The 26,755-nt window shown below is 36.0% G+C and overlaps 1 protein-coding gene across 1 annotated transcript; it reads right to left on the bottom strand.

Annotated features, from left to right (window-relative positions):
• Nucleotides 1-26,488, bottom strand: LOC131146947 (pantothenate kinase 2-like). The gene is made up of 22 exons (XM_058096812.1): nt 25,732-26,488; nt 23,928-24,140; nt 23,697-23,755; nt 21,784-21,900; nt 20,449-20,568; nt 20,255-20,349; nt 20,068-20,161; nt 19,741-19,872; nt 17,779-17,891; nt 17,392-17,584; nt 15,172-15,380; nt 14,357-14,401; nt 14,151-14,199; nt 12,783-12,865; nt 4,887-5,003; nt 4,203-4,266; nt 3,849-3,995; nt 3,566-3,724; nt 2,353-2,436; nt 1,319-1,513; nt 1,061-1,132; nt 1-649 (listed from the first exon to the last, which is right to left on the bottom strand). Exons 1-22 carry the CDS (start codon nt 26,009-26,011, stop codon nt 560-562), a joined length of 2,730 nt encoding a protein of 909 aa, XP_057952795.1. The 5' UTR covers nt 26,012-26,488; the 3' UTR covers nt 1-559.
• Between the last annotated feature and the right edge of the window lie 267 nt (nt 26,489-26,755).

Raw genomic sequence — 26,755 nt, 5'->3', positions numbered from 1 at the left:
TGAGAAATAAAACAGGAACTTGCAGAAAAAATTCTGGGCTACAAACTACAGAATCTGTAGAATAATACAGGCCTAAATTTACAAAATAAATACATGTACAACAGTGAAACTGAGGTGCACCATGACCAAATTTACATAGTAACATTTTGAACACAAAAAAAAAATCAGTATAGCCATTGAAAATGGATCAACTCACAGACCAAGTCTCAAATGGCTCAGTTCAAGTGCAAGTCTCGATCATCTTCCACAATCAGGTGCAGTGCAGACCCTGCAAGCTCCATTTGAAGATTCCTGCAGCATGCCCTGGGCAACCGAATGGCTCGGTCCTAAATACTATAGAACACTCAATAGAAAAATAGCCCCTTCCCAAATTTCCCCTACTTTCTTCCAAGAAGAAAGGGAGGGAAAAAAGGGGAAAGAAGCTGCCATTAGGACAATATACCCAAGGTTGTTGAGCCACATGATTCTGATTCCAATTAAGATGCTATCACATCATTCCAAGAAAAAAATGATGGAAATTGAATCTAAATATTAGGTGCTTTAAATATTTAGAGATGTTTTAGGTGGCTGGTTCGTATCTGCAGACACAGTCGTAAATGTTTCCTCCAATCAGCTTTTCTGCCAACCTTTGATTCTTAACCATTGCAAGCTGCAAAACATAGTGTTGGTGTTAAAATGCAAGTATTGGAAGAGAAGTGACTTTTTGGATGAAAACAAACATTTTGATAAAGATAAATGAGAAACTAATTCAATTTAAGTTCTTTTTTGGCCCAATTATTGATTAGAAGAGATGAAAACAAAAATTTTGATAAAGATAAATGAGAAACTAATTCAACTTAAGTTCTTTTTTGGCCCAATTATTGATTAGAAGATTTAGCATGTATAAATGGCTATTGGTTTAATACCAATAACGGCAGTCGTTACACAGGTTGGAGCTGCCAGTTACTGGGTTCCACAAACAAGAAGATATTCATGATTTTGCAAGTCTGACCCCATCACCAACACCTACTACTTTAAATCTTGACGTTTGAAAAATGAAAATGGAACGATTAAATCTGACCTTAAGAACTTCGCATTTAAACGAAACATTGAAGTTGGTATGAAGAGCCCTGCCCATCCCTTCTAAGACAATCTGCATAGGATAAACCCAAATGCTTTTACCTTCATAAAATATATATTTATTCCAACAAGATGAGGGAGAAAAAAACAGAAAAGGAGGAACACTTTTTCGGGGTGAAAAAGTGAACAATTTAAACATGTCTAACAATTTCCTCAGAAAGAGAATTTTTTTCCTCAAAAATTGGTTGTAGAATCATACCAAGTCAGCATCTTTTGCAGCAGCGGCTAGCTCAGAGCTTACTTGCCTCAAGTCTATGCATGGACTTCCACACCCATTCTCAACAACCATCAAAGGAGGTACAGGTGAGTTTTCTTTAGAACCATCTCGGATGTTAATCATTGCATCCACCAGTAGACCTCCTGCTTCAGCAGCTCCACGGAGGATGTCACAGTGCTGCAGACTAGAAGAGTCAGTTGCACTTCCATCCATGTGTGTTTGGACATACAGTGGAACAACAATCAAAATCATGTGAGCGAATAGCAGAGCAGGCATTATATAGGGTGAGGATCACGTGTTCAATTTTCTTAACAAACCCCCCATGGGGCCCGTGGCAATACTGCAGCTTAGAAGAGTCAACTGCAATTCTATTGGTGTGTTTAAATATCACGGTATAGTGGAAAAACCAAAACCATGTGACTGAACGGTGCTGTGGGCATGATTTTTTTTTGGCAGGGGGAGCACCATCCCAAAGAAAAAATGGAGAGGCAATTAATGAGTGTTCGTCATGGTCAAACTAATACATACAATGACCCTACAATCTTAGGATTTCAGCAGAAGAAAAGCATTAATTCAACATAATTTTGATGATAAAACTCCCAAAAAATCACTTATGAAAAATGATGCATTAATGCTTATGGCACAAAAAATGTACCAGTATAATTGTGTCTGTCAGTCTCTCACATGGACCACTATAATCTTAAATATTAATTTGGGAAAATAAACAAACTCTTTTTTCTTCATGAATACAGCAAAGCAACTTGTTTTTGTATGCAAAGTGAAAACTCAATTCAAATGTCATGTTTTTAGTGCCATCCAAACACCACTTAATTTAGTGACAGAATGTAAAATTGTTAATGCTAAATGCTCAGATGACATTAACTGAACCAACTTTGTCAGTTTAAAGAACACTGGACTATCCTAGCAGAGTTACAAATCAATAGGTATGCTAGGAGCTTAGGATATGGAAACATGAAAATATGAGAAGTGTGTAGTACCGAAGCAGATAAACCAACCTTGGCAGCCTCGGCCACAATATCAGGAAGCTCCATTGCAGTAACATCATTTAGAGCAGGAAGGGAGTTTGCAACCAGAACAACCTGTAAAAATAATTTAAGGAAACAAATACAATTTAATATAAACACCAGTAATTATAACAGCTAACTAAGGTATTTATATACAGAATAATTTCAAACTTCCAGACATTGGGGGGTTGGAGGGAAAATTACTACAAATGTTTCGTATTTACATTTTAGAAACAGCAACCCTGGAGAAAATGTGTTGTATATGCAATGAAAATGAAATGGTACTAAAATAATGAAGGTTAAAAAAAGAAAATTGAGCAGATAACTTAACATGCAGGATACTAAAGATAATGAGATGTTACCATACAGGCACTAAAATTAGAAAGTTTAGGCTCTGTTTGGAAATCAGAGAATATTGAGGAAGGGAAAGGAAAATATCAAGGAACCCACATTTTCATGTTTGGTTATTGAGGAAAGTGAAAAAAATATAAAATATAAAATATACAAAATCCATAAACAAAATTTCGATTTTACACATCATTAATGTTCAGTTTTTCTTAGTTTTTAATCATATTAAAACAACTTTCATTTTTGATAATACTTAATAGAGAAAGAAAATACAAGGGAAAAAGAGTTTCCTTCTTATTTTCCTTTCCTTTCCTTTTCCCAAGTAAATCCCTTGATCCAAACGGACACTTAAAGATTCAGGGACAAAGAAAGTGAGGTAGGGCAGTAAGCTGGAAATTGAATGAATAAATTTATGCACTTTCGGTGATGATCCAAAGAATAGGACTAAGTGTTTCTTGGGTCCTAAGCCCAATAAACTATGTTTATCTAGTCAGAATTATTTTTATGTTGGACGTTTATTTTAAATTTTAGGGGCCTTTTATTTAATTAGGAAGGGTTTAGGTTGTGACTTTCACTAGTTAAATTTCTCTCAAGGCTACTTAGGTGGGCCTATTCAAAGTAGAATTCAATTAGCTCCAATAAGAATGGGATATTGAGGAGAATAGGATCAAAAACATCTTTTAACCACACAGCTGCAAGGACAAAACAATTAGTGAAACCCATCAATAGTGCTATCAATAAAATGAATTAAGCTTTGAAAGGGCAAAGGATTCCCATATGGTAGCTTGTGGAATGTTCACCCTTCAACAAAGTGATTCCAATCCTTTTTTCTAGCATTTCAGAGGAGCAAACTTACTTCAGTTCCATGCCGCAAGAGTTCCCGTGCCAGGGGAAGCATCCCTAGGACAATGTCAGCTCCTGAGTTGTCCACAAAAAGCAGTGCCCTTTTATGTGGCTGAGCTTTCTTGCCTCCAGACCCTAACATTCTCTCCTTAAAAATGTCAAAATCATCCACCTGAGACAAAATTTTGTTTTTATATTCCATGTTCATTTACCCAAAAAACAAATAAAACTCAAAAGAATTTTATCTAGCCAATCAACTATTCTCTCCAAACTGAAAATATTTTCACTGCACTTGCCCGCCAAGGTCTCTGCATCTTGTTGCGACTCATTCTGTAAATTTCAATAATTGTTCCTTTATGATATAGATCTACACATGCACGAGATCCCCAGTCAAAGATGTTTGCAGCAAGAACTCCTTCAATTACGGTGAGCAGTCTTGTTTCCTGCAAATCAGAGGAGCTTTAAATCAACAAAAGAATGGTGCAAAGGGTGTCATCAGGTGGGGTGGCAAGAATGAGCCAAAAATAATTGAAGGCCCACACTTCTGTAATATATAATTCAGCAGGAATCATTTCAAACTAAAATTAATTTCGTTTAAGCGACAAAAGGAGTTTCAGCCAAGAAACAAACACAGATACAAAGAGGCATACCTCGCTCATACTATCGAGCTCCATCAGAAGGTCAGGAAATACAGCAAGGGATGCTTCATTTTCCCTGTTGCATGCAATGCAACAAAATAAAAAAGATTTATAAAGGCATGGGAGATACACATATTTAGGTGACTAACTGGGAGCATTCAATGCTTTAATCTAAGCATCCCCATCCCTATCCTTTTTTTCATTTTTTCTTTCCTATTTACTTTCACATGTAAAGACATAAGAATTAAAACAGATGAAATGATCACGTATAATTTTTTTCCTTTAATTTATTTTAGGATACTATAAGTTTACCCACTATGACCTGTTTAAGCAGGCAAGTTGGTGATTGCCATTCATGAGATTCCTGCAAGCTAGTATGCAGGTAAATTACTCTATGCTCATGGAACTATACAGGAAACAATGCCTAAATCAATAGCTGTAAGTGTATGCACATTCTAATTGTCCAGCGTAAAATAGTAACACAAATGTAAAATGAAACAAGATTACTGTTGTTGATCCCACCAAAGGAGATGTATTTTTTGTAAAGAAAAGGTTTCATAAAATTTGATAACTGGGCAAAGTGCCCCCCCCCCCCCCCCCCCCCCCCAAAAAAAAAAAAAAAACCGGGAAAAAGGAAACACAGACCAGATATTAATAAAAAAAATCATCTCAAAGCTTGATCAAGAATGTTGATACCTCTGCTTTATGCTTCTATATGCATCAAAAAAATGGAACTCTCTCAAACATTCCTCCCTTAGTTCCAAAAGATTGGCCAGCCCTAGCTTTCCATAAGCAGCAGGCTCCTCCATCAACCTATTAAACAAGTTAAATGATTGCAATGAAACTCGGCTCATTCAAAATAAACTTGCAGGAAGTTTACGACTTGCTCGACAGCCAGTGGCCTGACAAGGCATAAATAATGCAACACTGTGAACTGTATAAATGATTGCAAAAAGAAGGCACGACTCTTTACAAAAAAAAGGCAAAAATTGAAGCGGCATCAGTATGGACAGTAAGACAAAAAAAAAAAAAAACACTACGTGATGGGCCTGTCTACAACAGCCACCACCCCTCCCCTGCCCACCAGCCCTGCCCAAAGAAAAGAGAAATAAAAAATCATTTCCTTGGTGTTTGTATTCCACCTTTATGTTGCTATTTTGGTGTTCATGTCTTCCGTCCTAGTGATTTTACATTTAAGATTTGTTGGAAGCTCAAGGCAGAACTCTGAAATCCAAAACTTAAAACCTGAGGAGGGGGGGGGGAGGGTAGCATGGGTGGAGTTTCCTATTTAAATTTTAGAAAACGAAAACAATAGTTTTTCTGTTCTTTGGAAAACTAGAAATGAAAAATGAGAACAGCTTTCCATGGTAAACAGATCCAGGGAGAGCAAATACAATAAAGCCAGCAGTTTCTACAACCTTTGCTTGTTTCCTATAGATATGGCCAAGTGTAACAAGCCGAACACGTCACACCTTATGAAGTGCTGTGCGACACTTGTTATAGCATACTTAGTCAGCCAAAAGTATACTGCAGTTTCACCACATCAACAAATTCACAACCACTGAATGCAAATGAAGCAGAAGCAGAGCAGTAAGCAAACATGATAGTAAACAAGAGTCTCGCAGTGAACTGTAAAGCAATGCAATTCAATACTCACACCTCTGTAGACAATGTGTGTTTAGCAAGGGAAGCAAGTTAGGCTAACCCTCCCCTAAAGAGCTTTTCTTACGCTATTTTCGTTCTCATTCTGTCGAAAACATCAAAATGACCGAAGAGCCACTCACTATTTTCACCAAGGCATCATCCTACTCAGAATAAATCCTACACTGGTATTTACATGATAGTTACACATCCCATGCACACAAGACAAACTGTCATATGCATGCATAATGCCCTGAACAAGCATAACGCATGACACCAAGGAAAGTAGGGACCTACAAATTAGTTTTTTAATCCATTCATAAATCATCTTGTTTATATTGACATGGCAGTAATACGGCAACACAAGCCAGGATTGGCACAGCAATCAGATGATTTTAACATGATAAGTGCTCAAAAGAATCCTGACCCAAGACATTCCAATCCTTCCAAGATAATGTCCATATCAACAAACATGAAAATGAATACTTTCTAGTAAGGAACAACTGCAAAACACTCAATCAAGAATCACCTTGTCAACACACATCTAGGAAATATGACTTACATCTTTTTCATCTAACCACACAAAAAATTTTTTAAGATAATTTATTAGTATGAGTGGAATTTCAATGATTTATCAGAGTTCCTTTTACTTAAAGCATTGATTTTGATGATTACTAGGCTTGCAATGCGTTAAATACAAAATTTATGGGCCTGCAATGCACCCTGGAGGCCACCCCATACCAAAGGTGGTCTCCAAACTGCCTCAACTTGAATGGCAAACTTGAGATGAAAAATATGGGGTGGAAAATAGCGTCGTCACTAATATGTTACTACCAATTAATTGGTGTATAAGCTACGATAAGGACCAAGAGACCAATAGTCATGTTCTACGCTACAAGAGTCGGGTTCATCATTCATGAGTACTGTTATGCAAGGAGAAGGTATTAACACTCCCTACACACCCTTCCTATGAATGTTACCTAATTAACTAGAGATTACTTTGTGTCTCATTTTTTGAATCAGAATGACATGCAACTAGGTTTTATTTATTTTAATAACTAGCCGTTTTAATATTGAATTCCTCGTGCCCTTGGAATTCCTTCAAGCACATAAGGTTCATTTTACATTAGGAAAACTCGAAGTGACATAATTGCCTCTCCCTAGAGCTTTGTTGTTAGATTAATTTTAAGAATTTTATCAATTTTATTTATACCCAGCCTTTAGGTACTGAATCCCTAGATGGCCATTTGAAATTCCATTCATGCACATGCAGTTCATCTCACTTTAGGAAAACTTGAAGGGACGCAATTGTCCCTCCTCCGAACTCCATTGAACATTCTTCAATTTTGAATTTTAAATGATTTTTAAATCAGAAAATAAATATTTTCTTTCATAAAAAAAAAAAAAAAGTGGGCATCCAAGTTGAGTCGGTTTGAACCAATGACCTGAATAGGTGGGAACAAGCACGAGGGGTTTAGATTTCGTGATAGGCCAACCAGTCACTGCAAATGAGGGTTGCCACATAGCCTAGGGTTTTCAATTTAACCCAACGACATTCTCAAATCTTCCTCTTCTCCATCTTTACCAACCATGTAGCTGTGCAAAAGGCAGCCCAAGGCTGCTCTCCTCCTGCAGACACCACCAGCAGCCACTATGCTACCCCGAAGTGCCCTCAAACTCCAGTTGTGGGCATTCCAGCAACACCCTCGTGTGCTCCTCAGGCCACCACTACCGTGCGCCTCATCGTGCCCTCAGCTAGTCAAGTGAGCTTCTTCTTTGTCGTCTTCTCCCTCTCTCTCTCTAACTCTCATGGCTGCCAAGGAACATTGCTGCCACCAGCAGCCATGGCTGCCCATGCACGCTCCACCATTCCTTGACTCTGATTTCTTCTCTTTCAAGATTTCTGTTCTCTAGCACTCCTCTCGGGTTCTTCTACTCCATGCCACCTTTCAGGAACAAACTAAGGACTTCCAAATCTAGTCCTTTTGTAATCCTTCATCTCTGCTCCTAATCTTACTCTTCTTTCTTGTCTTTCTATACCAAAGGTCAAAGACAAAAAAAGGTAAAAAAAAAAACCCTCTTCTCAACCATCAAGCCTCTTACATGGACTCTTTTAAGCTGCACTCTTCTCATCCATGACATTTTTATTAGCCAATACAACTTTTATTATTATTACTTTTTAGAATTTTTTTCCCCGCTTTCTTCTTAGCCAAACAAAACTATACCCTTCTAACTTCTAGGACCAAAATTCTCTCTACAGTTCGCTCTACAAACTCTCAACTATCTATGATATCCTCAAGCTAACTCTGCAATCCTGGAACACATATCTACCCAACTAAAGCTCCCTCGTGGCTTTTGAACTTTTCACTCTCTAATTCACCCCCATGATGCACTTGCTCTCTAATTCCTCTCTAAAACATAAACGAGAACACATACAACACTCACAGCACCTTCACATTCTCTCACTTGCACTTTACTCAAAGAAAACACAACATTGCCCATTTCTGCAATTCAGCACATAAATGTCAGCACATGAAACTTCACAGGCTAGTTAACTACAAATTAACAAGCATTCACGGATTAAATCCTCAAAAATCAACGAAATTGAGAGCAATATGGCAGTACCTATACTCAACCGTGGCTGAAAGTAAAGAAATAGTGCTAGGATTCCTGTATAGGAAGGAAAAATAGAGAGAAATCCATAAAAAGAAAGACCCAAGCTCTTCCTCTACCTCTCCATCTCCTTTTTCTGAGTTTCAATCCCTCCTCCAATGGAGAAAAAAATCAGCTGCTATGAGAAGGGAAGAGAGCATGTAGTAAGGACAGGAGTACTTTGCCAAAGTGGGCAGCCCCCTAGCAAGGAAAGCAAGGATGCCTAGTTAAAGGGAGTGATGAGAGTTGGCTATTGCAAGATTCACATCTTTCCCACATTTCCCCCTACCATCTAAGGCACTAAAGCAAGAAGAAAAAAATGAGGAGGGATTTCTTGGATTGTTAGGCAGCTGAAAGGAAAGAAAGACAGCAGGTTAAGGTGGAAGGTCCTTGTTGGAGGGAATATACAATTTTAAGAAAAAGAAGAATGATGAACAAAGAAAAGGGTGGTTAGGGGGAATCTAGGGTTACATTTGGTTCTCAAAACAGCGATTCCTTGGAATAAGAAGGAAAATGGAATAAGAAGGAAAATAATGAGTAATTTAGGAATAGAGTTAATAGATAATCCTTGTACATTCCTTATTATTTCATTCAACATGCAAGAAGAAAGGAATACACATTCCCATGGTGAAATAGGGGAATATTTATTCCTTATCTATTTCTTGTCCATGATTCATAAAAAAAGTTAACATTGTTATTGGCTTTCATATTTTTTTTTAGAGCAAAAGACATTCACCTCCCTTGAGGTTTGGCAAAAAGACAAAGAGCTCCCCTAAATAATGAGAAATTTGGGAATAGAGGTAATAGATAATCCTTGTACATTCCTTATTATTTCATCCAACATGCAAGAAGAAAAGAATAGACATTCCCATGGTGAAATTTGGGAATATTTATTCCTCATCTATTTCTTGTCCGTGATTCATAAAAAATTTAACATTGTTATTGGCTTTCATATTCCTTTTTTAGGGCAAAATACATTCACCTCCCTTGAAGTTTGGCAAAAAGACAAAGACCTTCCCTAAAACAATAAGAAATTTGGGAATGGAGGTAATAGATAATCCTAGTACATTACTTATTATTTCATCCAACATGCAAGACGAAAGGAATAGACATTCCCATGGTGAAATTTGGGAATATTTATTCCTTATCTATTTCTTGTCCATGATTCATAAAATATTTAACATTGTTATTGGCTTTCATTTTTTTTTTAGGACAAAAGACATTCACCTCCCTTGAGATTTGACAAAAAGACAGAGACTTCCCCTGAGGTTTGCCAAAAAGACACAAATCTCCCCTAAAAAAAATTTTCCTTTTGCAAAATATAAGGGGATACTTGTGTCTTCTTGACAAACCTCAGGGGTGGTCCCTGGGATTTTTGAAACCTCAGGGGAGGTCCCTGAAATTTTTTAAACCTCAAGGGAGGTCTTTGTCTGTTTACCAAACCTCAAGGGAGGTTAGTGTCTTTTGCCTTTTCTCTTTTTTTTTTTCCAAATATAAACTATCAAATTCTTTTATTATGACTAATCTATTCCAAGGAATAGGTGCTCTGGGAACTAAATGTAATCTAATTGCAGGAATTGGAGCAAAGGGGAAAATGGGAACACATGCATATTTTATGTGCACGTGTAGTGAAATGTGAGTATTATGTAAGTAACGTAAGTGGACTTTAGTGAATTGTGGATGGAATTGATGGCATGCAAATGAAATTGAGTGAAATAGGTGTGACATGTGATATATATATGGAATGGGAGTGAAGTGTGAGGTTAAATTTCTGTAAAACTGAGTGATTTGCGAGGTTGTTAAGAGTGCTTTGGAATTCAATTTTAGGGCCTCTGGACATTTACTTGTGGAATTGGGTCGGGGTTATGGAAGTTTAGCAAGGCCAGGATTAAGGAAATGAGTTGGGAATTTCCCCGGGGGGGAGGGGGGGGTGGTTGAGGCTGATTTGGGTTCAATTAGCATGAAATTATGGACCCACCATGAAATTGGGATGAAATTTGGTCCAAATGAAGGTAAGGATTGAGTCAAGGTCCATTTGGGTGAATTTGGGCTTGATTGGAAGTGGTTGGACCCAATTGGCACCCAATTTGGGAAACTTGGCCCACTTAGGCTATATTTTGAGAAAATGGCCTATTTAGGGCTCAATTTTGAAAGCAAGGCCCAATTGGGCCTCAATATTGAAAACATGGTACAATTGGGCCTCACCTTTGAAAACATGCCCACCAAACTTTAAATTTTAACCCTTGGCTATGTGTTTGTGGATATGTGTAGGTGGAGGTGAACTAAAGATGAGGGCTTGAAGAAGTTTCCTTTTTTCTTCTTTGTCTTGATCCTTGTTTCTATTTGTTGAAGAAGTTTCTTTTTTCCTTCTTCGTGTTGATCCTTGTTTCAATTTGTTTTCATTGAATGTGAGATGATTTGTACACTTGTCATGTTGTAGGGTTGGTATTTGGAAGGTGGCGATGTAACACTTGAAAATTGTGAAGAAAACCCCTTTTAATTTTTGCTTTGCATTGATGTGGGAGGATGAGAGGGAAGAGGGACATGAAATCGAGAAGGAAATCCACCCACAAGAGAATGCCTACCAAAAACCACTTCAAGTGCTGTTTGAGAGCTTGGTGAGATCAAAGGAAGAGAGATATAGGAGCCCTTCAAAGTGGGAGAAAGAGGACCCCCATACAAAGTCCCTACCATGCAATAGGAAAGACCTTAAATGGCAAAATTTTATTGAGGAAGAAAAACAAAAAAAGGAAAGTTTTATTAACCCTTTAAGATTCTATTTTGAAGATTTTTTTTTTCTTGAAAATTTTGACTCTAAGACCTCTTAAACTTGTTTTGTTTGAAAGATAAAAAAGATACAAACTGGGGGTCAAAAATGCCAAGTCTTTGCTATATGATGCCTCAGATGAAATGGGGTGTCTCACTTATAATGATTTATACATGTACTTACTGCTCACAGTGCATGAGATTTAAGTATTCTTGCAAATAATATGATTCTAGCATAGCACGAAACGGCTCAGGCTTCAAGTAAGCAAAATCATGATTCAGCTGATGACCTAGCACATCGAGAACTGTTATTTGGCAGAGGAAAAAAAAAGGAACTGTATTGTTTTGCATGGTTATTTTTGGATAGTCTTGTTAATTAATTAATTCAGTATTAATGTACGTGGGCACATATTTATACAAGATTTTTGAGGAATAAATGTTATATTTTTTATTTATTTAATTTCAGAAATCTTGTGGACTGCCAGATTTGGAGCAGCACTTGCCTTCAACAGGCATGAATTTAAAATTTTAAATTTAGAAGCTACTGACAGATATTTCTGAGTCAAATTGACTTACTTGTTGCCTTATCTTTGAGATTGAATATTTGATGATTTCCAAAATAAAGTGATACACAATCTTACCTATTTTGCAAAGTGCTCTAGGATACAATAACTTTTCAGACAATAGGAAATTATATGTTAGAACATTGTTTGTGTATGACTAAACCATGGGGCGTTCCTATTTAACCCTACTTGAGCAGTGTTAAAAAAATTTCATGTTGATACAGAAAGACACCCATAAACTTGAAAGTAAGAAAAACAAGAAAGATACAGCTTTGCTCTTTGATTGATAAAGTTAAATTTTGTATCTGTGTTCTTCACGCTGAGGCTCAAAGCAAGGTTTGGATCCATTCTCATGAATATTGTTCAAGTTTATAATTCCTTTCAAGCACAAAAGCATTGCTGCAGCTTACAGTGCTGAAATTATTGTGGCTGCATCATAATGCTGAATTGTGGCTGCATCATGATGCTGAAAAGTCGGCTCAACTGCTCACTGCTCTTGCACACTATATAAGAATCTTGTTTGTTGAGACTGGTTCTATTTGTATAAGTTTCTAGATCAAGTATCCATGGACTATCCACCGGTTGGCTAAATAGCCAAGTTGTTGTATTGGACCAAGAGTTGAGTGCTGAGAGCATAGTTCTTGGGAAGTAGACATAGTTCATGCGAGACTGAACCAATATAAACCATGGTGTCTTGTCTGTAATTACTTGATTGCTTGTATTTGGTTTTTGATTGATTCTTCATTAATTTTTTCTAGACTGGTTTTTATATGAAATCCTAATCAGACCCAATTCACCTCCTCCTCCACCCCACCACCACCCTAAGTCCCCTTAATAGCTGGGCCAACTTCATCCAATATGATACTCTCAAATAAAGACCTAAGCCTGTTGATTTTATAAGAGATAGCCCATAAGAGTACTCCAAACAAAAAATAAAATAAAATAAAATAAAAAATCATAGGATACTTACCTTGCCAAGTGGGCACAAAATGCACGAGCAAATGCATCACCCCTTTTTTTAGCGTCATCAGTTCCTCCTTCACTTGCCACTGCCTGCAACACTAACATTTAGCTCTCAAAAAATTACAGAATAATCTTATAACTGTCCTACTTCCAACTACCAGGAAAAGAGACAATTCAAGTGAAACAAATTAAGAAAGTCTATATACTAGCTAAGATGTGAAAATGTTATTTTCATGCACCAAAGAAACAATTTCAACTTCCAAAACAGTAAGTCGGTCAATAAGGAGGTTTATTTGTCTAATTTGCATCTTCAATCAGAACTTCTGATTTTGCTAATTGGCACATGCTGCAAACCAAGCAGATAGTCGTGAACACCGTCGGCCTCAATTAGACTAGGGAAAGGATCCAGTGAAGATAAAATCCTTTTTTGAAAGAAAAAGAAATTCTCTCCCTCATCGCTTTTTATCTTTCCTTTTCCATTCTATTCCATCCAATAAGATCATCATCATTTTTTACCTTTACAATACACTATCAGACACATATTTTTCACCACCATCATATCCATATCATCTCAAACAAACTTTGCCTTTATCTGAAACTGTTAATATCAGGATATTTTGTGAGCAAATGCCAATATTTTAATCATGTCTTAAATAAACCTGTATAATCTTTTTGACAGCTTAGAAATATTTGGAGAATAAAATATAACTATGAGCCTCAATCCCAAACATTGCTTCAAAAGAAACATGAGGAATTGATGCACTCAACTTAGGATTATATTTATAAGCCTTTGTAATCTATTAGATGGACTAGAAATATTTGCAGAGGAAATAACTAAGAGCCCAACGCAAAATCACACATCAAGATAAAACATAAGGAAACGGATGCACCTAACATAGGATAATATTTATATGTGTAATCTATACCATTGTTACATATTCCATTCACTATCATGCATGCTATCTTGCAGACTTGCACAGATATTTAGAAGTTAAGGTCATAGACATCTAGAATAAATAGAGTCCCATTTGTTTCATATGTCAATGAATATAACAATTTGATCTCATTCAAAATAAAGAGCTGTTATTAATGTAGGAATATTTAAAAAAAAAGGATTTGATACATAGTACATAACCTATGTAGAAGTAAATCATAATAATAAAAACGTAACAATACTACTCTCAGGATTGCTAACTCATGCCAAAACTACTTGTGCTCGCTGGCTGGACTAGTTCACAACAAATCCTTCACTATTACATCACTCATGGAGACCTTGATGTGTTAAAGCCCACATGCCTATGAGTGTGTATGGTTGTGTTTTTGTGATTGTATCACTGTATGAGTGTCGTATGAGAGCAAGAGAGATGTTTTATACCTTATCAACAAGGTCTGGTAAATGCTCTGACAGCACAGTGAACCAATACCTACAGGAAAGTTCATATCCAATATTAGCTACAGGAACATTACATTTCTATCTTGCAGAATCATAATCAAACTACACTTATTATGAAGATTCCATGTACTTTGAAGATGAATTTCAGTTATTTTTAAAATAAGCAGCAATTTTACGCTTCGACTCACTCTAGCTCACTGTGATCTGAGAGGTCTATGGTGTTGGGCTCGTACCTGTGAACATGTAAGCCTATATCATGTTAATAAAAAAAAACGGTAGGTATCTTTTAGATAATAATGTTCTGAGTGTAAGAAATGGCATAATGATGAGAAAACAACCTATGCAAATTTGAGCATTGTGTCAGATGCTGGCTAAGTAAAACTATTATAAAAACAGCGACTGGCAGCTGAATTCTCCACACACTATTTGTTTTAACCATATATTTTAACATTCTGCACAAGTGATAGGGATTAATGCTTAGTTGCTTTGAGTTGAGGACTCTGCAAATCATTTATATTCCTCAATATGTTGGCTGCAGTGTATGGAATATAACAAGTGCCATAGCCATCAATCAGATCAAACCTAAGGTTGCCCTTAATTCACTGAGAGAAAAAAAAAAAGGGATCTTTATCCTTCTTTGTCTTTGGCACTTGAATCATACAAATTGAATTAATCCTACAAAATATTATTAACTTAACAAATGGGGTAACAAATCAAACAGAATATATAATTTGACATCGTAAACATATAACTTCTCTTTTCTTTTTCTTTTTTGCAACCCCTACATGAAAGAAATTAACTAGAAAATTTTAGGAGATTATTTAAGATGTTTGTAAGTGACTCATAACACAAATGATGCTGTGTCCTTACAATCACTAACAGTGATCAAAATTAGATCAAAGCATTAAAAAGTATCATGAAATTATGAAAGCAAGTTTTCGGCAAATTTAAAGCAGGAAATATTTAACCACATTTAGCAACATCAGCAGGCATCTGGGCATACATTTTGGGATTGGCCAACAACGGAAACACTTCCAGAGTTGGAACCAGGTGCAAGACACCAACATTTAAAGCACTCGCATCAGAACGCAGAGCACGCCCTCTTGATGACAGAACTTCAAAGCCTCCAAGGCCAGTGGTTCCAGGTGGAGCCATGGGTACAGGAGCAGTAATCTCAGTTCCCTTCAGCACAAATTTTTCCATCCATGAAATCTGCATTAAACCCACACAACCAGATATTAGGTTATTTAGAACACCAGATATCAATAGAAAAATGCTTGCAAGGACAAAGTCTTAAAGCGCCTAGGAGAGAAAAAAGCATAACAGCAAAAGATCATGGATGAATTAAGCAAATAGACATGACTGTTGGAGAAACTTAAATGCTTCTTTGTACAGTTGTAGTAATATCAAGCATAAAATTTACGGAGTGCAGTAGGATTTCATGTGAACATCTAGAACTCCAGATCAATATTAATAGTACGTTTTTTTATTTTAAAAAATCAACATTAATGGATGTATCAAATATCAAGATTGCGTTCATGAAAGGGGGATGCCAATATTTAGCTCAAATCTTGACAAAGCTCACAGTTGCATTACCCGATGACACCCCTAACAACATGAAACTTCAATGAATAAATCATAAATACTCAGATTTTATGCATACATACACGTACACGCGCACATGAACACACACACACACACACACACATATATATGCAGTTGCAATACGCTGGTGGTTCGGTGCAATAAATTAGTCAGTAAAACATGGTGATGATGAATTGCTTGGCTGGTTCAAATTTACAAGCTTTTACCGTCTACAAGTTAGCTTAGCTGGACTGCAGTTGCAATATGCTGGTGGTTCGGCACAATAAATTAGTCAGTAAAACATGGTGATGATGAATTGCTTGGCTGGTTCAAATTTACAAGCTTTTACAGTCTACAAGTTAGCTTAGCTGGACTGCAAAAAATCATACTTGACAGAATATATGCAAATACAGTTGCTAAATGAATCTATTCTCTTCAGAAGCCAGAAAACTTTTAGCATAAAATAAAGAGAAAAATGTCATGGAATCATTACTATGGAATTTCTTTCGTCCACTACATAGCAGAATCATTACAATCAATGGGGAAAAAGGAAAGCAAGAAAATGCAGGACCCACTTGTACATGATAAGTACAGTTTAGCTGCCATAGAATCAAGATCCACAGGATTGAATCTAATGAGCACCAGCATAGGGTGCTTATGTTACACACTGGGACACAAGCTTTGAGCTTTCTTATACTGATACCCAGTTAGATTTGTATTCTAACATAATGTCATTTGGCATGACATACTTCTCAAACTTGAACTAAGGTGAATATATGTTTGAACTGCATGCACAACAAAATGTGTATAATTTGCTCAACATGTCAAGAACTGACACAGGCATCAGCGACAACTTTAGCTCTAGTCACGAAATGATGCAATGAAATATAATAAATCAAAAGGGGAAATAAATACACAATTAAAGAGAAAAATAAATAAAACTTGTTACACATTGGCAAAAAAATAGAAATTTATACAAAATATAGTAGGAGATCCCGTAATTATGACTCAAAACTTAAAAAGCAAAGGTTAATCTTTGCAAATGGTAAGACTCACAGTTTGTTACTGATTTACTGCTATGTTTTGTTCATTTTTTATAGTTCTGTAGAACACAAATTTTACAGGAAATTCAAAATCTCATATAACAAAAAATCCTTGGCTCACAAATGAGATTGTTAGGCGCCATGTTGGCATAAACCACAGGCTGGTGCCTAGCATCTGCACCTTGCAGACTACCAGTACAAAGGCAGTGGGTTGGCATAAGTCGCCTTCATATCATGCCCAAAATTGTCCAATCTGTTTAGCATAATCAGGTTGTTGGTATTAACCCATTCCAAAATTAATTGGTGATCAACCTGAAACCAACCAGGCAAACTGAATATAAAGAGAAAAAAAAGAGTAGACATTATAATATGTGGCACATCAGAAATATATCAAATAAATTAATAACAAAATTTTCTTCTCAAAAAATGATAAATTAGTTCTGGGTAATAGGATTAAGCACCAATATTTATTATAGGATTCAAAGTTTATCCAAAACTGACCCACCAAAAAAAGCACCAACTCAAATTCATTAATTTCAAGCAGGTTGGTAGCCAGCAGGTAAAGATTGTATTCTGCACACTAACAATGTACTTGCCTTCTCATTCAAATCACCTAAGGGTGGTCCATGAATCTTCCCACCCACACATGGTGCACCCATTGGGAACCTTTCAACAAACTGGTGGACCATCAAATCATCAAGCCCATGCTTTTCATAGCTCATGAATGCACCTAAAGCTCCTAGAAACCCTTCATGCCGCAAAAACATTGCTTGTGCCTCTCCTTTTGACCTAAACCAAAACAAAAATGCATATTAAAATTTTGGAAGAAAAAATGAAAAAAAAAAAAAAAAAGTACCTAAACAGCAAGGAACCAAATGGGAAGTAAATTTTAATAAAAGAACAAGTCTCAACCTACAATTTCATTATTCATAATTAAATATCAAGAAAATCCAGTCCAAAGCACGAAAGAGTTAAAGAATTACCAAAATTGAACAGCAAAGGAGATAGAGTCCATAGTATAAGCATGACCCCTAATGAAAAATCCTCCAAAAAATATTCTCTTCAGCCCAAATTGAAGTGCAGTCAAGTAAGATATCTATAATAGCAAAACCAACAAATTAGAAGAAAAAATTATCTAAAATTAGCCAACATACCTATATTGGTTACTGAAGATGAAGATGCTGTATTATACAAGAAAAAACAGGTACAAAGAATAACCTTAAATATTAAATAAATACCAAAAACAAGAGTTTTAATGCAACAAAGACTTCAAGTCATGTGGGTTACAGGTCATCTTCGACTAGTCTGCAAAATTCGTCTATCACTCATTTATATTCTATTCTAAAAGCACTCGAAGCATTTTCATAAGAGAAAAGGAGTAAATTTTACAGTATGATCCAATTTGGCCAAAGTTCCAACACTTGATACTGCTGCTGTGCTGCCTTATTTGACTCCAATGTCACCTAGAATGTGGAACTTTCTGGAACAGGAACAGGATCGACAGATGCTTCAAAATGTGGAACTTTAGGGGTCTACTTAAATAGATATGTTGGTGAAAAAAATATGTGATGCGCTTGTACATTTTGGAGAAGGTGTTGAGGTGTTTCTCAACCTAGAACATAGTTGTTAGAATCTTAAGATTCTCAATTTGATTCATACAATTCATATCAATTCCACACCAAATCGATTCAAATCTTATTACCGAATCTAAAAACAACTGAATCATTGCCAAATCTATTGATTCACCTCGTGGATCTAACTAATTGACATGAATCTACCGATTTCACACAATTTTGGACCTAACATATCTTGGCATACTCAACTAGTTTAAAACCCCAAAAAAACAACATTTTTTTTTGCTTTTATTTTACATGATTACCCTCCATCCCTTTTCTATGCCAATTTTGTGCTAGAAAAGAGGAGAAAATAGAACTTTGGTCTAATGTTGCCTTCACAAAACCATTTCTTCACTCTTAGAGGGTTATGATGCTCTGCCATTGAGAAGGAGCCAAACACTCGTTGGCTAAGGTAGTACAGGTGGTACTCATGTTTCATTGTATTTCAAAGATTCAAAAGTTGGTTCGAGAAGTTTGTTCAATTATTATTATCTTTTTAGGTTAATTGTTTTTTCCTTTTTAATTTGAGAAAGAATATGCATGAAATATTATTTTTTTAATTGTCAATAAACACTGAAAGTTCAGTTTTTTTTTTATTCCTTCTCTTAAACAGCACAAAAGTTCATTTTTTGTTAACATTCTTGACTCATTCCCATACTTTTTCATTTGTTTAGGGAAAGCATGCACATGAAATATGATTTTTTTTAATTGTCAAATTGTAAATATATTTTAGTATTTTGCTTCTTGTTTGTATATATATGCATGTCATTTATAATTGGTATTGAAAATTTGTGCTGAATCTTACGATTCAATTCGATTCTTGATTCTCGATTCCCAAATTTCAATTCATGATTCGAATCTCAATTTGACAATTATGATCTAGAAAAGATTTTCTCTTACAAAATACTGAAAATAGAATTATAAAGCGGTAATTCTCCAGTTTAACTAATAAAAAGTATGTTACGTAAAAAATATTGAATTAAAACTTTGGATCATTAAATTTAGTGTTCTAGAACAAAAATGTTCCACAATTTAATATTTTTGTACCAATTCATGGTTCACTAGGGTGCTAGCATTTTTTTGATAAGTATGGTTTGACTTGTCAAAGAAGGCAGTTAAGAAGAAGAGGCAGCTTGTGCAGACACACGGGCATCAAATAGATACACCCACATTAAATAAATAACAAATGATCACAACTATGTCAACGCAAATCACAATTAAAGCTTTACGCAGAGCATACTGTTGTCTTCATGTGCCCTCCTCTTATCTCTTGTATAATTTTTTCAGTCATTTCATTGCACAGAAGATTCTTGTCATTCTGCAACTCACCTGCCCGATATTATATGAAATCATAAGCAAAAGAGAGAGGGAGATATCTTCAGGCCTATAGTCTTGGAGTTCCTTGTTTTCAGAAATTGTTTTGCCAAAACTGGAAGCAATAGTTGATGCAGAGAGACCAATCTGCATGCATTTAAAAATTAGAAGATGCATTGTCACTTAATAATTTACATGCCAATGCACAAAGATGCATGCTAGTGCATGTTAACACTGTTAAGTCTGAAACCATAAATTTTCAGTTGTGCCATAATATGGCCAACTAGAAGTTAAGAAACTAAAAGAAATATTTAAATACGTAATTGAAAAAATAAAATATACCTTAGAGTAATCCATACCACCATATATGTCCCCAATAAGCATGTCTATGGTCCTGTTATCTCCCCGTTGGCTGAGCTCTAGCAACTCATCGAAACTGAAACAAGAACAATGTAAAGACAGAATAAAGTTTCTACACGTAGAAAAGAAATTTACGAGTACTAGAAAATAGACCAGGATATCAAAGGACCTCCTGCACTTTGTTAACAGCCTTCCCAATCCCCAATAAGTACCACCACCTACATTCGTCCCGCTAACCCGCTGAAATTTTCCATCTCCATCAACCTATTTCAAATAAGAAGCATAGATCATAATTTCAGAAGTTTTTGCAAGAGCATACCTCAAAGCGTTCAACAGTAAATAACAACAGAGAAGAGAGCATACCTTGATAATACTAACACCAGAACCAATATTAACAAGAAGATAAGGGAACAAATCATTATGGTCAATCTGAACAAACTCTTTTTGACCATCCATGTGCATGAAAGCCTCATGACGGATTGCCTAATCAAAGCACAGAAAAATCTGTTGAGAATTTCAGGAGAATACATATCCAATGACAATAAATAAATAAATAAAATCTGACAGTCCCACAAATATGGATGAAAAAAAAAATCAGGAAAAAAACTTCTTTTGGATGTTGGTGTTCTGTTGGTGGGAATTATTCTCTTAAAAGAAAATAGGTCTCATCCTCTACAGAGTTTTTCATTGCATAATAATGTGAGCCAAATTTTTTTATGGCTTTGATGCTACAAAAAAATATAGGATTTCAAAGAAATAGATAAAAGAAAGTTAATTTAAATGGGAGAATAATAATAGGATCAAAACATCAACCTTACACTCTATAACTGCAAATTCATCCCACTCTATCTAATCTGCATCTGTGAATGATAAATAGATCATTCTTCTTCACCCTCAATAAATTGATTTCTACTTTCCTCAATTATCTGCAAGAGATCTTCGGATGGGAAACTATAGCTCTAATCAGATAAAAAACAAACTCATCTACACACCAGACACCCCCCCCCCCCCCCAAAAAAAAAAAAAAAGGGAAAAAAATAAAAATAAAAAATATATACAGGAGGGAAAAATGTTGCACATGGAAAGGGAGAAGTAAATGTCCTTATTTTGAGCTTCCAAATTCTAAATCACCTATAGTGGTGCCAAGAGGAAGGCTATGATACAACTTATGAGTTATGGCAATTACTTTTTTTTTTTCATGGTCACTGAGTCACACGTGCTGATACATTGCATGAAAATTAAAATCCTCATGTCATCTCTTCATTATATAGTCATCATTTATGTTCAGCTACAGTCATCTACATAATAAAATACCAACTAAAGCCCTTGTTACCTTAAAATCAACTATTTCTTGATCATCAACTTGAACTCATATGTAACACTCGGCGTCTTAAACATTGTCTATATAGAGCAGTAGCAATGAAAAGAATGTAAATGAGTACATAAAGAAATAACATATTATTTGAAGATTATTTAAATAAGCAAAGAATAGCTATTCATATTTTTCAACTGGGAAACCATCTATGCTATAATCAGGGGAGCAGAACCAGAAGCTAAGTTTCTAATCTTCAGCACTGTTAACAGAGTCACTGGTTGGAAAGGCTAAAGAACCAAACAAAAAATGCATTTAAATCTCCATGTAGCATTGTACATGCACACTAGTACATATAGAAGATGGTGTTTTACTCAGGATTTCACCTTCAGCAGAAAATTGGCTCCAGCCACGAGGCAATCCATTTCATCCTCTTTGTCAAGATTAACACCAAGCCTTTCTTTGAATAAATCTGCATATTTGTAAGCCCCACCACCTGTGGCCTTTTTCATGAACTTAACTGGTTAATAAATAAATAAATACAAGCAAAATAATCACCAACTACAAGCAGAAACTGGACTTTTGTATGTCACACTAGACAAACTTCATCATTTGCTGATTCACATACCATGTCCACATCTAGTTAACTGATCAGTGGCAGTAAAGCCATTATCATAATTCAAGAAATAAGGAACTTCCTACTTGCCTATAGATTGGAACAAACAAAGAGAAAAAGATCTATTGAAATTGCAAGGCCCAACAAATAGGCAGAGTCTCAACGAGTGCTTCATAATAAGAGAGCCAAGAAGTATGGAATATATATGGTTTTGAGGCAAAGAGCAAACACAGATTCAAAGATGACATTGCTACTGCATTGGGGTCAACACATGTAAAAGGCCAAATGAAAACATTCTCTAATTTTCTAAAGTTTACAAGAACAAACTTTAAATCAATGCCATAGCCAAGAAGATCTAAGGAGCTTGGAATGTGGCTCTTTCAATGTGGGTTTATTGTGGGTGGTAACAGATTCAGTAAAGGAGCTGGGGCCTTAATTGGCAGAAGGACCAGAGTAGAAAGGAGAAAATTTATCTTATTCTTATTTTTTTATGCGGCTGCATGGAACAAAAGAAACAGAAGAGCTTTGAAGGAGAGGAAGTATCCCTCTCAAAGCTCAAAGATTAGCGATTAAAGACTAAAGAGCAGTTATGTTGAACAACTGTAGGGTGTCGTCCAAGGATGATAGTTGTCCTTGGTTGTTGCTTACCTCGGGTTCTTTTTTGTGTAAATCTTTCTTTGATTTCTTGGTTGGTATTAATCATTCCTTTCCACTCTACAAAGTAATCTGGAAGGTTAAAATTCCCCATAAAATGAAAGCATTTCTTTGGTTGGTTGTGCTTAATAGAATAAATAGTTAAATACTAATGACTTGCGGCAGATGAGGAGACCTTAAAACGCTCTATCCCCTGATTTTGTATGTTTATTTTGGATTGTTCAGAATCTGGTTCTCATATTTTATTGCATCGCGATTTTGCATGGAAGGTTCGGAATAAGTTATTTAATTATTTTGGAGAAAGCCGGGTTTGTCCGAGAACAGTGGAGAAATTCTTGGCAATTTCTTTTGTGGGGTTTGGCAGGAGGAAAGAAGGTATTTGTTATGGAATCGTGCTTTATTTGCAGTGTTATGGGCTTGTGGAAGGAACGTAATCTACATATTTTTTCAGGGAAGAAGGTCCCATACTGGTTGGTGCGGGAGAAAGTGCTCTTTATGGCTTCTTTGTGGCGTGTGGGCAATGGAACTTTTAAGGGGATATGTTTGACAGATGTTCAGTGTGATTGAAAGTCACTTCTAAGGGCATGCTGATTTGAGCTAGCTGTTTTTTTGTGTTTTCCTTTTTTGTTTTGTGTTTTGGGGATTCTCAGATTTTGTTAAGGAGATGTCTTCTCTACTGATTGTACATTCTTCCTTTATCTAATGGATTTCTTTTTCGATCAAAAAAAAAAAGACTAAAGAGATACACTTCAGGTGGGATTTGTGATAAGCATTTGCAGATTGTTTTAGATTTTTAGTTGATTTTTTTGGCTTGTAAATGACTTTTTTACATGGGTTGGGACACCCTGGTGCCCTAGTCATACATTTTGCTTCACCACTGATCAAAAAGTCAATAGCATATTCTCACTTGTTAATATTGTCTAAAGCTTAATTACTTCCAGACAAGAAGGAATGCGCCAATTCATCTTCTAGAAAACTGAAAGTGGAAAATGTTAGAAGTAAACTCAAACATAATTACATGAACTATACCTTAATTATGGCATTTTCATTAGCACGAGCCTTCGACAACCAACTGGGAGAATCCATCCCTATCCATGAAATAATGTCCAGAATAGTAAACAATATGTGACTAACAACTTGGAGAAAACTATATATTTTCCACAGCCAAAGGTATGCATTTCAAAGGTAGTGTAGTCTACTACGTACAACAATACAGAAAAGTAATTAAAAAAATTGGAAGAACAGTGGAGAGATGTCTACCACCACGGTGAAGTTGCTTCGAATATATAAAATCTAAGCACTCATAAATCTTGCTTGTCTCAAACTTCAAAAAATGGAGCCTCCCACCAAGAATAGGGTAGCTCCTCCTATTAGCATTTGAAATTCCCAATCTCTCCTTGATGGATCTCCTCCTTTTATCGTTAACGGATCGGTCCTCATGTCTTGAAAAGTATACCAACTTGATGAGAGATCCTAAAAACAAACCAATGATAAATTATAATTTAGAAGGTCATCCCTTAAGACGCCACCAATGGTTCAGACCATAAATCATCACTCTGAAGGCCTAAAATGACAAAATAAATAGCAATAGTAGTGGAAGAGTACAATACTTGCTTGGTTTTATTTAATATAAACAGCGCATAGACGGGGTACATCCCTTTCCCTTGTTTTGAACTACAACAGTTTGAAGAAAAAAATATAATGTTGAATCTTGATATTCTGCCAAAAATCATATTCATTTAATTTGAGAGACTAAGTATGACTTTACGACCTACAGAACGAGAAATGAATGTGGCTGTTCCACATGAACATAGGTACTTGTTTGCTTGAGCGGCTGTGCAGCTTCACTGTCAGAGGGCCATAGAGAAATAAATATTGGCAGGAATGCATGGTAAAATTTTTTTTCTTCAACACATTTTTTTTTTAAGTGAAATAGAGGTTGATACTTGTCGACCTGGGTAGCATGAACTGCACAAGCATGAGCAAGGTGCCATATCAAGATGTGCTAGACAGACTGGACACTGATTGGCAATTACTTTTTACCACCTAGCGAATCAATGATTACTATTTATATGCATATTCCAGCAAGAAAACTATTTAACAGGCCAATTGACAGATACTGTGATGAAAACAACCATAAATTATATATTGGAAAAATATTTTACTGACCAAAGCAGCAAAAGTCCACTTGGCCCTTTATCTCTATTCAAGTTCTTGACCATTACAACTTCACTTTGATAGTAACTATTAAAGCCATTAAGCATAAAAATGACACTATAATCGCAAACAATGAATAACAATACGCAAAGAGTGTAACTGCAGTGAAAAGCATCCTAGTAGTTAGCATCACCATCATTAAGATCACCTTGGAGTGACGGTTTTGCCCATATGCCAATTATGTAAGATTAAATATGAAATATCCAAGGAGGGAAAAAATAAAAAATGAAAAATAAAGATTGTGCAGGCTTATCATAACATTGGCATTTAGCATATTAAGAAATATTATCAATTTCACATCAAAATTGTAATAAATATAAAGGGTGTCATCAGGCCATAAGCTCCCCGCTTTGCGGGTAAGGGAAGGGTCATCACAGTGTAGGCAGTCTTACCCCTACCTTTATGCAGAGAGACTGTTTCGTTGGGGTCAAACACATGACCAACCTGTCACAAAGGAGCAACCTTACCGTTGATCCAAAGCCTGCCCACCAAAACTGTAATAAATATCATATATAAATTCCATGTTCTTAAAGATGACAGATGCTGAACCAGGTTCTGCCCAACAGTACCAGGGAAAAGGAAAGTAGGCAGGCATGCATAATTTAAATTTAAATGATATACAATCAAGCCCCCTTTCCCCTCTTTGATGCCATTAGCTCAAATACATTTCCAAGATGATGCATAGAATCAGTTAAAGGCAGCAAATAAAAAAAGATAAACTTGGAAAACAAAAAAAGTAAATAAATCCCAGCAAGGAACAATCATAATTGAAGATCAAAAAATTAAAAAAGACCCAACTAATGAAAACAATCATGATTAATAATTAACCTAATAAAAAACAATTCACCTCCAATATCCAGAGCCATATGAGATATGTCATCAGTTTGATTAGGCAACAGAATGGTAGGGTTCCTTTCCTCAAAATTCCCCTGAATTGCGGCGCCACTGAGGTCGAGCTGCGGCCGAGGACCCGACCGGTGAATCGAGTTTCCGGCCGCCACCGGCACCATATTTCTCCCTCCCTCCTCCCCTATATCCTTCTTCTTCTTTCTCTCCTCCTCTTCTTCTGCACTTTCCCCTTTTACACCGAGAATTCCAAGAACTAGGTCATCTGTTGGGCCAGCCATCAAACCAAATTGTCACCACCTGCTGCCTACTCCGCAGCTGTTACAGCCAGCGACCCTTTTGGCTTCTGGTCCAGCGCGGACCCAGTTAATAAATTTTTTAAGAAGAGAAAAAGAATGCAAAACAAACAAATACAAATTTAACACCCTGCAAGTATAAGATTGGTGTTATGAATGACAGCAGCTTTGCAGTTAATAAAATATTAATCTAAGCTGTGTTGTGGATGAAGTGATGGCTATCCTTTGCCTCCCTTTCACATGACTCCCATGGCTTCCTCATTCGTCTCTTTTTCTCCCACTCTCAATTCCACTTAATTATTAATGAAGTGGACTGTCCCTTTGCCTCCCTCTCACATCACTTCCATATCCTCTTCCATTCGTCTCCCTCTTCTCTCCCTCTCTCAATTCCACTCAATTATTTTTCCCTGCTCCTGACTATATAAGGAGGAGCAGACGCAAAGAAGAAGATATGCACAACATGAGCAGAAGTGAGAAAAGATATTTAATATAAGGTATGATAGTGAAAAATTTATACAAACCCAAATATATGTTGCAATTCCTTTTAACAACATAAATTCGGTCTCACTATTTATTTTTTTATTTTATTTTATTTTATTTTTATTTGTCTTCATTACTTCTGATTATCCACGTTTATTTATTTCTATGTTATTTTATAACACGTTATCAGCACAATGCTCTACCAAACTGATATATACCACCTTAATGAATGATTTTATTTTTGCTTAT

Source organism: Malania oleifera, chromosome 13, assembly GCF_029873635.1.
Source record: "Malania oleifera isolate guangnan ecotype guangnan chromosome 13, ASM2987363v1, whole genome shotgun sequence".
NCBI classification, from domain to species: Eukaryota; Viridiplantae; Streptophyta; class Magnoliopsida; order Santalales; family Ximeniaceae; genus Malania; species Malania oleifera.
Note: the sequence above shows the minus strand (reverse complement) of the source record. Positions and strands in the feature narration are given on the sequence as shown.